General features: G+C 36.4%; 1 protein-coding gene across 1 annotated transcript in view; it reads left to right on the top strand.

The window, feature by feature from the left end:
* Positions 1-15,701, top strand: part of OTOGL (otogelin like) — a 173,140-nt gene that overhangs the window by 88,288 nt on the left and 69,151 nt on the right. The window contains exons 27-30 of the mRNA XM_043447277.1: positions 7,394-7,543; positions 8,493-8,612; positions 13,758-13,874; positions 14,718-14,874. Coding sequence (XP_043303212.1) covers positions 7,394-7,543; positions 8,493-8,612; positions 13,758-13,874; positions 14,718-14,874 — 544 coding nt within the window. The remainder of the gene's footprint in view (positions 1-7,393; positions 7,544-8,492; positions 8,613-13,757; positions 13,875-14,717; positions 14,875-15,701) is intronic.

The following is a 15,701-nucleotide window of genomic DNA, read 5'->3' as shown; positions in this document are numbered from 1 at the left end:
GGTAGCCTTCAGCTGGATATTCATTTACTGGTGAAAGTTTTCTCTAAGAAAAAGGATGTGTTTTAAAAAAGAGAAAAACTGAAAACAGTAAATGCTCTTATAAAGACTGTTTGTCCGACTCTTTGCGACCCCATGGACTGTAGCCTACCAGGCTCCTCTGTCCATGGGATTTTCCAGGCAAGAATGCTGGAGTGGGTTGCCATTTCCTTTTCCAGAGGGTCTTCCCAACCCAGGGATTGAAACCGGGTCTCCCGCATTGTAGGCAGACACTTCACTGTCTGAGCCACCAGGGAAGTCCAAGAAAAAGGATGTGTTTAAAAAAAAAAAGAAATACTGAAAATAGTAAATGCTCTTATAAAGACTGTTTGACACATTTTTGAAGTGGTAATTGCAGCTCTGTGTAACTTTCATCTTGCATTTTTCACCTGAATGGAGCTGTTGATGAATCTCCTTCATATCAGTTGTGAAGTATAAAGGAAGATGAAGAAAAATCATAAAAATAGTTTGACCCTAACAAATCCCTGGTTAATATGTTTTCTTGAACATCAAAAGTGAAAATAAGTACCATTTATTTTATGGCAGATGGATTGCTCATTTAGGGGAAGGGAAAAAAAGCTGTTATTTTTTCAATAAATATACAATTCTAGTTTTATCAAGTATGTAGGATATAAATATGAGTTTATTTAAGCTGTATTTTAAAATTTTTAATTCTTCACTTTTATAACTTATTTTCTAACATCACTCGAGTGTATTTACAGTGCTGTAATTCTCCTCTGAAGTGGAGGTCTCTATTTTGGGCAATGCATAATACTTCATCCTTATAAGAAGAAACATCTTTGCTTCCTAATCTGAAAAAAAAGAAGTACAGTATCTCTTTCTGACCAAAGAGGATTGTTCTCTTATAGCAAACTGCCCTGTCTAATAAAAATGAAGGATTTAGCTCTATAGGCAAATATAGAGGATGAGCTTTTACATTAGGATAACTAATACAAAACCAATCTGAAGGAAGTCCGATAATCTTATCCAAAAATTTATTTTATGTTCCAGTGATATGTCAACCAGCCCGAGGGAAGTTTAATAGGAAAATACATGACAAAGTGTTTCATGGATTGGAAAGGAGCTCTAAGCCACAAGCATTTCACTTACTTCCTTTGATTATTGCTGCTCAGGCTGGAAGCCGGGAACTCTGAGTAGGCCAGTGCAAGAAGGTATTAAAAATATATGAGTTACCCTTGATCTGGAAGGTGCAGATACTGCCATAAACTTGACAAAGTGCATCTTTCTAGGAGCTAACATTCACAAAGGGAGGAAGACAGATAATAAAGCCAAAGACAAATCAGATGATGAAAAGGTCCTGAAAAGTATAATCAAAATGATAAAAATAGATTCTATGGCAGAGAGTGATATGGCGGACTGGTATGCTACATTTTGTGGACCTTGTGAAATGAAAATGTATACCCCCTTGATGAAAACAGGAATTTTTTCCCTTTGTTTTGTAGTCTTTCTTGACTTGCCATAGTGTTTTTTCTTTATTACTTAATGCCTTGCTTACTTGGACACAAGTATACTTCCAGGTTGAACGCAGACCCTTATAGGTACTGAGGACATTGCCCATAACTCCAACTTGGTACTTGGAAGCAGAAAGAAATGAGGTTAGGTAGGGTCCACTAACAAAATATTTACTGTCCTATACAATATACTGAGCACTTGCAAGTATGATGTTTGTCTAGGAGACTGAAAACTTCTTGTGAATATGAGTTTATATAATTTACCATATGAAAGATTTATAAAATGTACACTCTAGTACAGTGTTTCCCAAACTATGCTTTTGTTATTACTTGGGAGGAAAAATAACCAAAGGATTTCATATCTCCTTCACAATTTTAATTTTGCTTCTGGTTAAAAATTTGCTTTATTTGCTTTGATTTAACCATGCATTTTAAAAATTATTATGTGAGTTAATTTCAGTTTAGAGTCAGCATAATCTTTTATAGGGTATAGCTCTTACCCATAAAGAACACTGCATATTCTCACTTTAGGTTGAAGGTACTCTAAATTTTCCCAATAGATTCCATCCTTTCTAGCACACACATTACTTTCTTTTAGTACACAAACATCATCTGTCACTTTACTATTAAAAATCCTCTGTTAGATATGAAGGAGAACTCAAAAGCTTTACAGATAAGCAAAAGCTGAGAGAATCCAGCACCACCAAACCAGCTCTTCAACAAATGCTAAAGGATCTTCTCTAGACAGGAAATGCAGAAAGGTTGTATAAACGTGAACCCAAAACAACAAAGTAAATGGCAACGGGACCACACCTATCAATAATTACCTTAAATGTAAATGGGTTGAATGCCCCAACCAAAAGACAAAGATTGGCTGAATGGATACAAAAACAAGACCCCCATATATGCTGTCTACAAGAGACCCACCTCAAAACAAGAGACACATACAGACTAAAAGTGAAGGGCTGGAAAAAAATATTTCATGCAAATGGAGACCAAAAGAAAGCAGGAGTCGCAATACTCATATCAGATAAAATAGACTTTCAAATAAAGGCTGTGAAAAGAGACAAAGAAGGACACTACATAATGATCAAAGGATCAATCCAAGAAGAAGATATAACAATTATAAATATATATGCACCCAACATAGGAGCACCGCAATATGTACGGCAAACACTAACGAGTATGAAAGAGGAAATTAATAGTAACACAATAATAGCGGGAGACTTTAATACCCCACTCACAACTATGGATAGATCAACTAAACAGAAAATTAACAAGGAAACACAAACTTTAAATGACACAATGGACCAGCTAGACCTAATTGATATCTATAGGACATTTCACCCCAAAACAAGCAACTTCACCTTTTTCTCAAGTGCACGGAACCTTCTCCAGAATAGATCTCATCCTGGGCCATAAATCTGGTCTTGGAAAATTCAAAAAAAATTGAAATCATTCCAGTCATCTTTTCTGACCACAGTGCAGTAAGATTAGATCTCAATTACAGGAAAAAAATTGTTAAAAATTCAAACATATGGAGGCTAAATAACACGCTTCTGAATAACCAACAAATCATAGAAGAAATCAAAAAAGAAATCAAAATATGTATAGAAATGAATGAAAATGAAAACACAACAACCCAAAACCTATGGGACACTGTAAAAGCAGTGCTAAGGGGAAGGTTCATAGCATTACAGGCTTACATCAAGAAACAAGAAAAAAGCCAAATAAATAACCTAACTCTACACCTAAAGCAATTAGAGAAGGAAGAAATGAAGAACCCCAGAGTTAGCAGAAGGAAAGAAATCTTAAAAATCAGGGCAGAAATAAATGCAAAAGAAACTAAAGAGACCATAGCAAAAATCAACAAAGCTAAAAGCTGGTTTTTTGAAAAAATAAACAAAATTGACAAACCATTAGCAAGACTCATTAAGAAACAAAGAGAGAAAAACCAAATTAACAAAATTAGAAATGAAAATGGAGAGATCACAACAGACAACACTGAAATACAAAGGATCATAAGAGACTACTACCAGCAGCTCTATGCCAATAAAATGGACAACTTGGATGAAATGGACAAATTCTTAGAAAAGTATAACTTTCCAAAACTGAACCAGGAAGAAATAGAAGATCTTAACAGACCCATCACAAGCAAGGAAATCGAAACTGTCATCAAAAATCTTCCAGCAAACAAAAGCCCAGGACCAGATGGCTTCACAGCTGAATTCTACCAAAAATTTAGAGAAGAGCTAACACCTATCTTACTCAAACTCTTCCAGAAAATTGCAGATGAAGGTAAGCTTCCAAACTCATTCTATGAGGCCACCATCACCCTAATTCCAAAACCAGACAAAGATGCCACAAAAAAAGAAAACTACAGGCCAATATCACTGATGAACATAGATGCAAAAATCCTTAACAAAATTCTAGCAAACAGAATCCAACAACATATTAAAAAAATCATACACCACGATCAAGTGGGCTTTATCCCAGGAATGCAAGGATTCTTCAATATCCGCAAATCAATCAATGTAATACACCACATTAACAAATTGAAAGATAAAAACCATATGATTATCTCAATAGATGCAGAGAAAGCCTTTGACAAAATTCAACACTCATTTATGATTAAAACTCTCCAAAAAGCAGGAATAGAAGGAACATACCTCAACATAATAAAAGCTATATATGACAAACCCACAGCAAGCATCACCCTCAATGGTGAAAAATTGAAAGCATTTCCCCTGAAATCAGGAACAAGACAAGGGTGCCCACTCTCACCACTACTATTCAACATAGTGTTGGAAGTTTTGGCCACAGCAATCAGAGCAGAAAAAGAAGTAAAAGGAATCCAGATAGGAAAAGAAGAAGTGAAACTCTCACTGTTTGCAGATGACATGATCCTCTACATAGAAAACCCTAAAGACTCTACCAGAAAATTACTAGAGCTAATCAATGAATATAGTAAAGTTGCAGGATATAAAATTAACACACAGAAATCCCTTGCATTCCTATATACTAACAATGAAAAACAGAAAGAGAAATTAAGGAAACAATACCATTCACCATTGCAACAAAAAGAATAAAATACTTAGGAGTATATCTACCTAAAGAAACAAAAGACCTATACATAGAAAATAAAAAACACTGATGAAAGAAATCAAAGAGGACACAAACAGATGGAGAAACATACCGTGTTCATGGATTGGAAGAATCAATATTGTCAAAATGGCTATTCTACCCAAAGCAATCTATAGATTCAATGCAATCCCTATCAAGCTACCAACGGTATTTTTCACAGAACTAGAACAAATAATTTCACAATTTGTATGGAAATACAAAAAACCTCGAATAGCCAAAGCAATCTTGAGAAAAAAGAATGGAACTGGAGGAATCAACCTGCCTGACTTCAGACTCTACTACAAAGCCACAGTCATCAAGACAGTATGGTACTGGCACAAAGACAGAAATATAGATCAATGGAACAGAATAGAAAGCCCAGAGATAAATCCACGAACCTATGGACACCTTATCTTTGACAAAGGAGGCAAGGATATACAATGGAAAAAAGACAACCTCTTTAACAAGTGGTGCTGGGAAAACTGGTCAACCACTTGTAAAAGAATGAAACTAGAACACTTTCTAACACCATACACAAAAATAAACTCAAAATGGATTAAAGATCTAAATGTAAGACCAGAAACTATAAAACTCCTAGAGGAGAACATAGGCAAAACACTCTCCGACATAAATCACAGCAAGATCCTCTATGACCCACCTCCCAGAATATTGGAAATAAAAGCAAAACTAAACAAATGGGACCTAATGAAACTTAAAAAGCTTTTGCACAGCAAAGGAAACTATACGCAAGATGAAAAGACAGCCTTCAGAATGGGAGAAAATAATAGCAAATGAAGAAACAGACAAAGGATTAATCTCAAAAATATACAAGCAACTCCTGCAGCTCAATTCCAGAAAAATAAATGACCCCAAATCAAAAAGTGGGCCAAGAACTAAACAGACATTTCTCCCAAAGAAGACATACAGATGGCTAACAACACATGAAAAGGTGCTCAACAATCAACTCATTATTAGAGAAATGCAAATCAAACCACAATGAGGTACCAATTACAACCCAGTCGAATGCTGCTATCCAAAGTCTACAAAGCAATAAATGCTGGAGAGGGTGTGGAGAAAGGGAACCCTCTTACAACCTGTTTGGTGGGAATGCAAACTAGTACAGCCACTATGGAAACAGTGTGGAGATTCCTTAAAAAACTGGAAATAGAACTGCCATATGACCCAGCAATCCCACTTCTGGGCATACACACTGAGGAAACCAGATCTGAAAGAGACACATGCACCCCAATGTTCATCGCAGCACTGTTTATAATAGCCAGGACATGGAAGCAACCTAGATGCCCATCAGCAGATGAATGGATAAGGAAGCTGTGGTACATATACACCATGGAATATTACTCAGCCGTTAAAAAGAATTCATTTGAATCAGTCCTAATGAGATGGATGAAACTGGAGCCCCTTATACAGAGTGAAGTAAGCCAGAAAGATAAAGAACATTACAGCATATTAACACATATATATGGAATTTAGAAAGATGGTAACGATAACCCTATATGCAAAACAGAAAAAGAGACACAGAAATACAGAACAGACTTTTGAACTCTGTGGGAGAAGGTGAGGGTGGGATGTTTCAAAAGAACAGCATGTATACTATCTATGGTGAAACAGATCACCAGCCCAGGTGGGATGCATGAGACAAGTGCTCGGGCCTGGTGCACTGGGAAGACCCAGAGGAATCGGGTGGAGAGGGAGGTGGGAGGGGGGATCGGGATGGGGAATACGTGTAAATCTATGGCTGATTCATATCAATGTATGACAAAACCCACTGAAATGTTGTGAAGTAATTAGCCTCCAACTAATAAAAAAAAAAAAAAAAAAAAAAAAAAAAAAAAAAAAATCCTCTGTTGAGGGCATTTTGCATATGAAATAACAGCCATTGACTGTAATGGGAAAGTTGATGGCAAAGGGTCTCAGACTATGCTTGTCATGGAATCCATGCTGTAGCTATCTGTGGTTTCTCTAGTTCTGTAAAAATCTTGACCTTCCTGCCCCCCCAAGCCTTTATTTAGCTGATTCCCTTTGCTTGCAATGATTTCTTTCCTCATTGTATTTTCCATCCCTTTTTATTTTCCTATTTATGATCTCTTACAGATCAATAATATATGTCATACCTTTTGCAAGAAGCCTTCCTAAGTTCCTTTGATGGAAGTTCATCTCCTCATCCTCCCTACCACCTCTTTCTCTTTCTCTATAGACAGACACACACACATTTTGTGCTTACGTTTTTCAATTATGCAAAGTCATACATTTTTGGTGGTTGTTGTCTCTGAGTCCTGTCTGACTCTTTGTGGCCCCATGGACTGCAGCACATTAGGCTTCCCTGTCCTTCACTATCTCCTGGAGTTTGCTCAGATTCATGTCCATTGACATTTTTGGTACTCAATCATATTTATTGACCATCAATATAGAGTTGTTGGCTCAGCAGGTATAGCCACCTAATATACTGTATGTCCATGCCTTGTCTGTGCTCTTCTCTATAACTGAAATACATTTTTCTCTTTGCCCATTTATCTATGTTGAGCCTATCTACCAGTTTGTGTCTTGTTATCAATTTTATGTTTTTCCTATTTTATTCATTTGTTTTGTCTTTCATTATAAAATTGAGGATAGATAGGGCTAAGCAAAAATGCTAGTACATAGATACTTATTAATGGATATTAATTTAATTAATGTTTGCATTTTGGTGAGAAAATAAGAAATTCTTTTTTTTTCTTTATTATGTTTTTTCTCTTTTTTTGAAGAAACCATCGGGTTTTTTTCTGGAAAAAAACCCAACGTATCAGTTGTGGAAGGCAGGGTACTACACGGTGGTATACTTTCCAGAGAAAGACATCACTGTTCTTTGGGATGAAAAGACAACCATCCATATCAAAGTTGGACCACAGTGGAAGGTAAGTCAACCTACTTTGTAGGTCAATCCAAATGAGATACAAGAAATGAAATTACATTTGACTTTTTAATGTTTTATGGAAATAAAATGATTGATGTTTTCCTTTGAGAAATGTTATATTTTTAGAATAACTAAGTCAGATCACAGGGAAGAGTAACTTTACCAAGTGTTGCATACCATTCTTTTTAACTTCAACCTTACAGTATCCAGTTTTCCAAAGTTACTTAGTTCAGCTTCTTTTATTCCCACTCCCTACAGCATGGTTATATGATATTGTTTGTAATACAGTTGGATTTATTACAATTTACATCCATCTTTTCATCCACTTTCTGGATATTCTTAAGCATACATTCAGTAAAAGTCTTTAAAAATGTAAAATAATTTATTTTTATGATCTGCAGTTCTATGAATTTTAACACATGCATGGAGTTGTGTATCCACCACCACAGTTCTAGAAAGAACAGATCTGTCAGCTTCCAAATTTCTTCTGTGTTGCCCTTTTATTGTCAATTGCTACTTCTTACCCTTCACCCTGGGCAACCACTGTATAGTCTTGCCTTTTCTGGATACAGGATAAATGAAATCATGCAATATATAGTTTTTCAGGTCTGGCTTCTTTGACTTGATGGAACACATTCAAGATTCATTCATATTTTTGAATGAATTAATTGTTTGTTCCTGCTTACTGCTGGTTGATGCTCTTGTTGTATGGATGTACTATTTTGTTTTATCCATTAATACTCAGTCTGTTGTTTATCCAGTTGAATACTCAATCTGGATTGTTTACAGTCCTTTTCAATTTATATTTTACATTGTTTTAATGATTGCTTATTATTAAATATTGTACTAAATATTATTAGAAATTTTTATTGTTTTAGATGTTTAAAATTTTAGTCCTTAAATGTTGAAATGAATATAGAATATTTCATGGTAATTTTCTTTTACTTTAGAACAAATTATCAGGATTATGTGGAAACTTTGACAAATGTACTTCAAATGATATGACCACATCCAATAACTTAGAAGTGAGAAATGCCCAGGTATTTGGAGATAGTTGGGCATTAGGACAGGTAAGTGGAATACATATTATATTTTAGAACAAAACAAATATTTTCTGGAGTATTTATCCACTAAAACATTTTATTTTTACAGGAAAATTTATTTAGGTAATACTATTTTATGTAATATTTGTGTAGTAATTTATAGTTGACAAACTCAAACTTCTTTTACATTTAATTTCTCATGCAATCCTTGTGACAATCTGTTAATGTAAAGGGTATTGACTGCATATTATAGATGAAGAAACTGAGGCTTAGGAAGGTTAAATTACTTGTCTACTATTGTGTATCCAGAAAGTCACAGAGATGATGGTCAAATTCTCATCTTCTAATCTCATGATTTTCCTTTCTAATGCTCTTTCAATATATTTGTATTTCTAATGATGTATCTTTTGTCAACTCAAGGTAATGAATAAATGAAGGTGAAATTTCTTAACATTTGTTCTCCAGACAAGGCTGTGTGTGAGGTGGGGAGGGGTAAAGAGTGAATTCCTGGCCTTAGGGAGCAGTTAGGATGACTTAAGTCAGGCATATTTCTTTTTTGAAGAATTTCCTGAGGCATTATATGCCTCCAGGGGAGGGATGTGTTTGAAGGAATTCCCACATTTACTGACACAGAGCTTATGTTTTTGTATATCAGTTCTCAAAGAAATAGTTTTCTATGGGATACAATCTGAGAAACGCTGAACTAAGAAAATAGTCAAAATGGAAATTTGTTCTACTCTTTTCTTCTTCTTTTTTCTTAAACCTATTTTTTCTAACTAAAAATAGAGTCTACAACTACAATTTCCTGGTTGGTTACTATTTGATTAGTTGTTTTACTATTTTGCCTAGTTTACTAATATATCTAAATCTCTTTAAAAAATTAAAAGGGAATTAGGGTTAAACATTCACCCAATTTAGTAATATTTAAGCAGTTTATTTTGTTGTGGTCTACATTAAAAAGTATAAAGATTTTATTTTTTGATACAAAATGAATTAAGGAATACTTAATTTATAATCATACTTAAATATTTGTACTAGTCAAAGAATTTTAAACTCATTTATACCTAATGGACAAAGCTGGAAAAAAAATTTCATTCAGTAAGTTCTGTTTAGCACTTAATGTTTTCCAAGAGAAATGAACACATAATATAATTAAAACATAGCCACTGCCCTTGGGAATTTAGTTTAGCAGATGAGGTAGAAAAATTAACAACGGTACTATGAGACAGGTGCTTTGATATAGGTGCATACAACATGGAGTTTGTGGTCAAAGGAAGATGCCATTGAGATGATTCTCACAAGACTCACAGGAGCAATAAAACTGAAGGTGATGGGAAAGAGGGTAGCGGCAAAGGAAGGAGCAGCCCTTTGGAAGGTGTCAGGAAGACTAGAGCGAGTATGGTGCCTGCGTGCTAAGTTGCTTCTGTCGTGTCCGAGTGTGTGTGAGCCCACGGACTGTAGTCCTTCAGGCTCCTCTCTCCACGGGATTTTCCAGGGGAGAATACAGGAGTGAGTTGTCATGGCCTCCTGCAGGGGATTTTCCCGAGCCACGGATTGAACCCGTGTCTCTCACGTTTCCTACATTGGCAGGCAGGTTCTCTACCACTAGCGCCACCTGGGAAGCCTGAGCAGAGTGGTGGTTGTTGTTCAGTCGCTCAGTCGTGTCTGACTCTCTGTGACCCCACGGACTGCAGCATGCCAGGCTTCCCTGTCCTTCACCATCTCCTGGAGCCTGCTCAAACTCATGTCCATTGAGTCGGTCATGCCATCTAACTATTTTGTCCTCTGTCGTCCCCTTCTCCTTCTGCTTTCAGCTTCTGATGCTTTCATGGCGTCAGGGTCTTTTCTAAAGAGTCAGTTCTTCACAACAGGTGGTCAAAGTATTGGAGCTTCAGCTTCAGCATCAGTCCTTCCAATGAATATTCAGGACTGATTTGATCTCCTTGCAGTCCAAGGGACTCTCGAGAGTCTTCTCCAACACCACAGTTCAAAAGCATCAATTCTTCAGCACTCAGCCTTCTTAAGGTCCAGCTCTCACATCCATACATGACTACTGGAAAAACCATAGCTGTGACTAGGCAGACATTTTTGCTGGCAAAGTAATGTCTGTACTTTGCTCTCTAGGTTGGTCATAGTTTTTCTTCCAAGGAGTAAGCATCTTAATCCCATAGATGCAGTCACCATCTGCAGTGATTTTGGAGCCCAAGAAAATAAAATCTGTCACTGTTTCCACTGTTTCCCCATCTATATGCCATGAAGTGATGGGACTGGATGCCATGATCTTCATTTTTTGAATGTTGAGTTTTAAGCCAGCTTTTTCACGCTCCTGTTTCACCTTCATCAAGAAGGTGAAACAGTTTAGTTCCTCTTTGCTTTCTTCCATAAGGATGGTGTCATCTGCATATCTGAGATTATTGATATTTCTCCCCACAATCTTGATTCCAGCTTGTGAGTCATCCAGCCCAGCATTTCAAATGACTCTGATGGACTCTGCATAGAAGTTAAATAAACAAGGTAACAACATATAGTCTTGACATACTCCTTTCCCAGTTTTGAACCAGTCCATTGTTCCATGTCTGGTTCTAACTGTTTCTTCTTGTTCTGCATACAGATTTCACAGGAGGAAGGTGGTCTGGTATCCCCTTCTCTTTAAGAGCTTTCCAGTTTGTTATGACCCACAGTCAAAGGCTTTAGGGTAGTCAATGAAGCAGAAGTAGATGTTTTTCTGGAATTCTCTTGCTTTCTCTATGATCCAACAGATGTTGGCAATTTGATCTCTTGTTCTTCTGTCTTTTCTAAATCCAACTTGAACATCTGGAAGTTCTTGGTTCGTGTAGTGTTGAAGCCTAACTTGGAGAATTTTGAACATTACTTGTTAGCATATATAGTGAGTGCAATTGTGTGGTAGTTTGAACATTTTTTGGCATTTCCCTTCTTTGGGACTGGAATGAAAACTGACCTTTCCAGTCCTGTGGCTGCTGCTGAGTTTTCCAAATTTACTGGCATATTGAGTGTAGCACTTTCACAGCATCATCTTTTAGGATTTGAAATAGCTCAGCTAGAATTCCATTACCTCCACTAGCTTTGTTCGTGTGATGCTTCCTAAGGCCCACTTGACTTCACATTCCAGGATGTCTGGCTCTAGGTGAGTTGTCACATCATCATGATTATCTGGGTCGTGAAGATCTTTTTTGTATAGTTCTTCTGTGTATTCTTGCCACCTCTTAATACCTTCTGCTTCTGTTAGGTCCATACTGTTCCTGTTCTTTATTGTGCCCACCTTTGCATGAAATGTTCCCTTGGTATCTCTCATTTTCTTGAAGAGATCTCTAGTCTTTCCCATTCTATTGTTTCCTTTATTTTTTTGCACTGATCACTGAGGAAGGCCTTCTTATCTCTCCTTGCTATTCTTTGGAACTCTGCAGTCAGATGGGTATGTCTTTCCTTTTCTCCTTTGCCTTTAGCTTCTCTTCTCTCCTCTGCTAGCTGTAAGGCTTTCTCAGACAACCTTTTTCCCTTATGAATTTCTTTTTTTGGGGATGGTTTTGATCACTGCCTCTTATATAGTGTTACAAACTTCTGTCCATAGTTTTTCAGGCACTCTGTCTATCAGGTCTAATCCCTTGAATATATTTGTCACTTCCAGTGCATAATCATTAACCGGTTTGATTTAGGTCAAACCTGAGTGGCCTAGTGGTTTTCCATACTTTCTTCAATTTAAGTCTGAATTTGGCAATAAGGAGTTCATGATTTGAGTATGGTACCTTACAGGAATTTTATGCAATTCATTATGTCTGTTGTAAATGGTCTGAAGTAGGGAATGGCTGGAATGCAAAATATAGGGCTGCAATATTTGTGTGCTAGGATCTAGACTCGAAGTCTCTTAACTAGTTAGGCTCTTATAATCCAACTAAGAAATGTTACATTTAGAATATTTAGCAAACTGTCCAAATTTGAGAGACACCTGAAACATCAGACTCTGTTGAAAGGATTGCAAAATGAAGTATTGAACTGAAGAATTCAGGAAAGTCTCCTATCTTCCTGGATTACTGGTTAGACACTGGTGCCCTTCCACTAGACAGGGCAAAGAGGAAAGCTGGTGGGAGGGAGCAGTGGGGACAAGACAATAGTGTAAAGAAAAGTACAGGTCAGGGTATGTTGAGAGAGAAGTGACAGAGATTTTATGTGGAAATGAGATTTTAGAAAAGAGTTCTGGAATGGAAATATGGAAATGTCCAAGTTTGGAGATTTCAGAAAAGAGATCTGGGATTCGGCAGTTACTATTATATACAGGGAGCTTCCCTTGTGGCTTAGCTGGTAAAGAATCCACCCACAATGCAGGAGACGTGGGTTCAATTCCTGGATTGGGAAGATCCCCTGGAGAAGGGAAAGGCTACCCACTCCAGTATTCTGGCCTGCAGAATTCCATGGACTGTATAGTCCATGGGGTCACAGAGTCTGCTGAAGGCATGAGAAGTATATAGAATGAAAAAAATAGAGACTTGAAGGTCAAGCCTTGCAGAGAAGGGAAGTGGAATGAGGAAGGGGAATAGCAGCGAATGAATTAGGAGGAAACCCACCAGAAAATGTTGCCGCCAGAAACACGTGAGCCATGTAAGAAGGGCAAAGTACTACACAGGGTCAGAGATAGGGAGAGATCAGATGAGATGAGACTGAAAAGTTGCCTTTATATTTAGTAAGGAGGAGATCAATGATCACCTTTTCCAGGCCAGTTTGAGGGATGTGAATTAGAAGAGGCAGGGACCAAATTGCTGAGTATCTGGGAGGTAAGCTGTAGTTGCTTGAGTATATGTGACTCCTCAGAGGATGGCTTGTGATAGAAATGAAAGACGTGCAAGTTAAAAGGAAAGGAATAATTTGCTTATGAAATTTTTTTTGTCATGTAACACTACAGTTGACAGTTTAAAAATTATTTAACGTCACTCTCTAATATTGTCATGGTTTTAATAGTAAATTTAGTTACTTTCAAAAATAATATATGCTATTAACATGAACTGGCTGAGCACAGGTACTTTCAGTAAAGTCTGTCTAAAAGAATGAGAATATATTAGATATGATTGTAGTGGTTGAAGTCAGGCTAGGTTACTCTGGTTTCAGCTTCAGAAATTTCCTCATTAAAAACTTTCTTTTCTCCCTTAACTTTTTCCACAGTGCGAAACCCCAGTTGAATCATTTAAACCCTGTGAGGCGCATCAAAACAAATTTCCTTATGCCAAGAAAGAATGTTCCATTTTGTACAGTGATGTTTTTGCTCCTTGTCGCAATATGGTAAGTGAGTACTTTATTAAACTTTCTGACTTAAACAAGTACTTCAGTGTCTTAATATTGCGATTAACTGGACAAATTATTTAAATGCCCACTGGTTTTTTAGGTGTACTACCTAACCCTTATTAGGAAGACCGATTTGGTAATTTGTTTTTCTGTAGAACTGGCACATTAGGTGATTTACATTCTTCCTCATGCCATCTTATTAACAGAGTACATTGTACATATTTGTTAATGGTCTTTTTCTGCTTACAAAACATTTTTATGTCCATTATCAAAGCTATAAATGTGTGGTTTTCTGCAGAGAACAACACCATTGCATTTTTCTCCTTAACCCAAAGTATAGTTTAAAATGATTATTAGTGGCACATTTAAAATACTTTTAGAAGCACATCCCAAGATGGAATGTAATTTATTTAGAAATTAACCTTCTAAATGTCTTTCCAACATAACAATTTTAGGTCCCAATAGAAGTTTTAAAAGTAGTTTAAGATATTATTAAAAACAAAGTACGTTTGGAAGCAGAACATTCTTTTAATGCCAGGCAAATATGCCAATAATGAAACAATGAGCTTCTACAAAATATGAATCTGTTGTATTGAAGATATTGAAATTGTATTTGTCAGTCCTATTCCCTGTTTTGCTAGTTCTTTGATCTTACATTTGCCTAATAAATTCTTTTGGGCAAATAGAGGTTTGAGATATTTAGAACTCTCTAGGTGGCAGTGTTAAGCTGATTATAGCAAATTTTGAAAATCTACCAGTTAGTTTTCTTTTAGAAGGCTGAATTTTAATCAACTGTAGTTAGTACGTTTTGAAATTAATTTATCTTTTACTTCATTGCAGATTGATGTCACTTCCTTTGCTAAAAATTGTCATGAAGACACGTGTAACTGTAACCTTGGTGGGGACTGTGAATGTTTATGCACAAGCGTAGCAGCGTATGCATACAAGTGTTGCCAGGAAGGGGTTTCTGTTCATTGGAGATCATCTACTGTTTGTTGTGAGTACCCTAATTAGAACATCATCATTAGGTGGGAAGCTTATGAGGAGATTCATGTTGTCTTATCTTAGAAGTGATACCATGGAACTCATGGACATCAAATTTAAGATAAGTAAATTTTATATTCTTTTGACAAGGTATATAAATTGTAGTATAGCTAAAGGGTTTATAAAAGAAACTTTGAAGTAAGTTTTTCTGTTCTGTGTTTGACTTATCACTGTAACATTTGCACTATAAATTATGTACCATCCTTGGAGAAATTGTTTCTCTCTCTCCTATGGCTATGAAATTCCACTGTTCTAGTGATAAGAAACATTGTTTTAAAAACATCATTTTGAATTTGTATTCAGATTTGACCTTTTAAACTTTTCATTTACTCCTATAGATAGTACACCATCTGATAAACAGCTTATGATTTTAACACTTTCAGCAGACTATAGATTGGCTAATATATTTGCCTACTTATAAAATAATCTTAGGAAATTTAATAAATTATTACAGAGTACTCTTTTTTTTTTTAATTTTTTATTAGTTGGAGGCTAATTACTTCACAACATTTCAGTGGGTTTTGTCATACATCGATATGAATCAGCCATAGATTTACATGTATTCCCCATCCCAATTCCCCCTCCCACCTCCCTCTCCACCCGATTCCTCTGGGTCTTCCCAGTGCACCAGGCCCGAGCACTTGTCTCATGCATCCCACCTGGGCTGGGGATCTGTTTCACCATAGATAGTATACATGCTGTTCTTTTGAAATATCCCACCCTCACATTCTCCCACAGAGTTCAAAAGTCTGTTCTGTATTTCTGTGTCTCTTTTTCTGT

The sequence above is a fragment of the Cervus canadensis genome, chromosome 25, assembly GCF_019320065.1.
Source record: "Cervus canadensis isolate Bull #8, Minnesota chromosome 25, ASM1932006v1, whole genome shotgun sequence".
Classification (NCBI taxonomy): Eukaryota; Metazoa; Chordata; class Mammalia; order Artiodactyla; family Cervidae; genus Cervus; species Cervus canadensis.
This window is presented reverse-complemented; position numbering and strand designations above follow the sequence as displayed.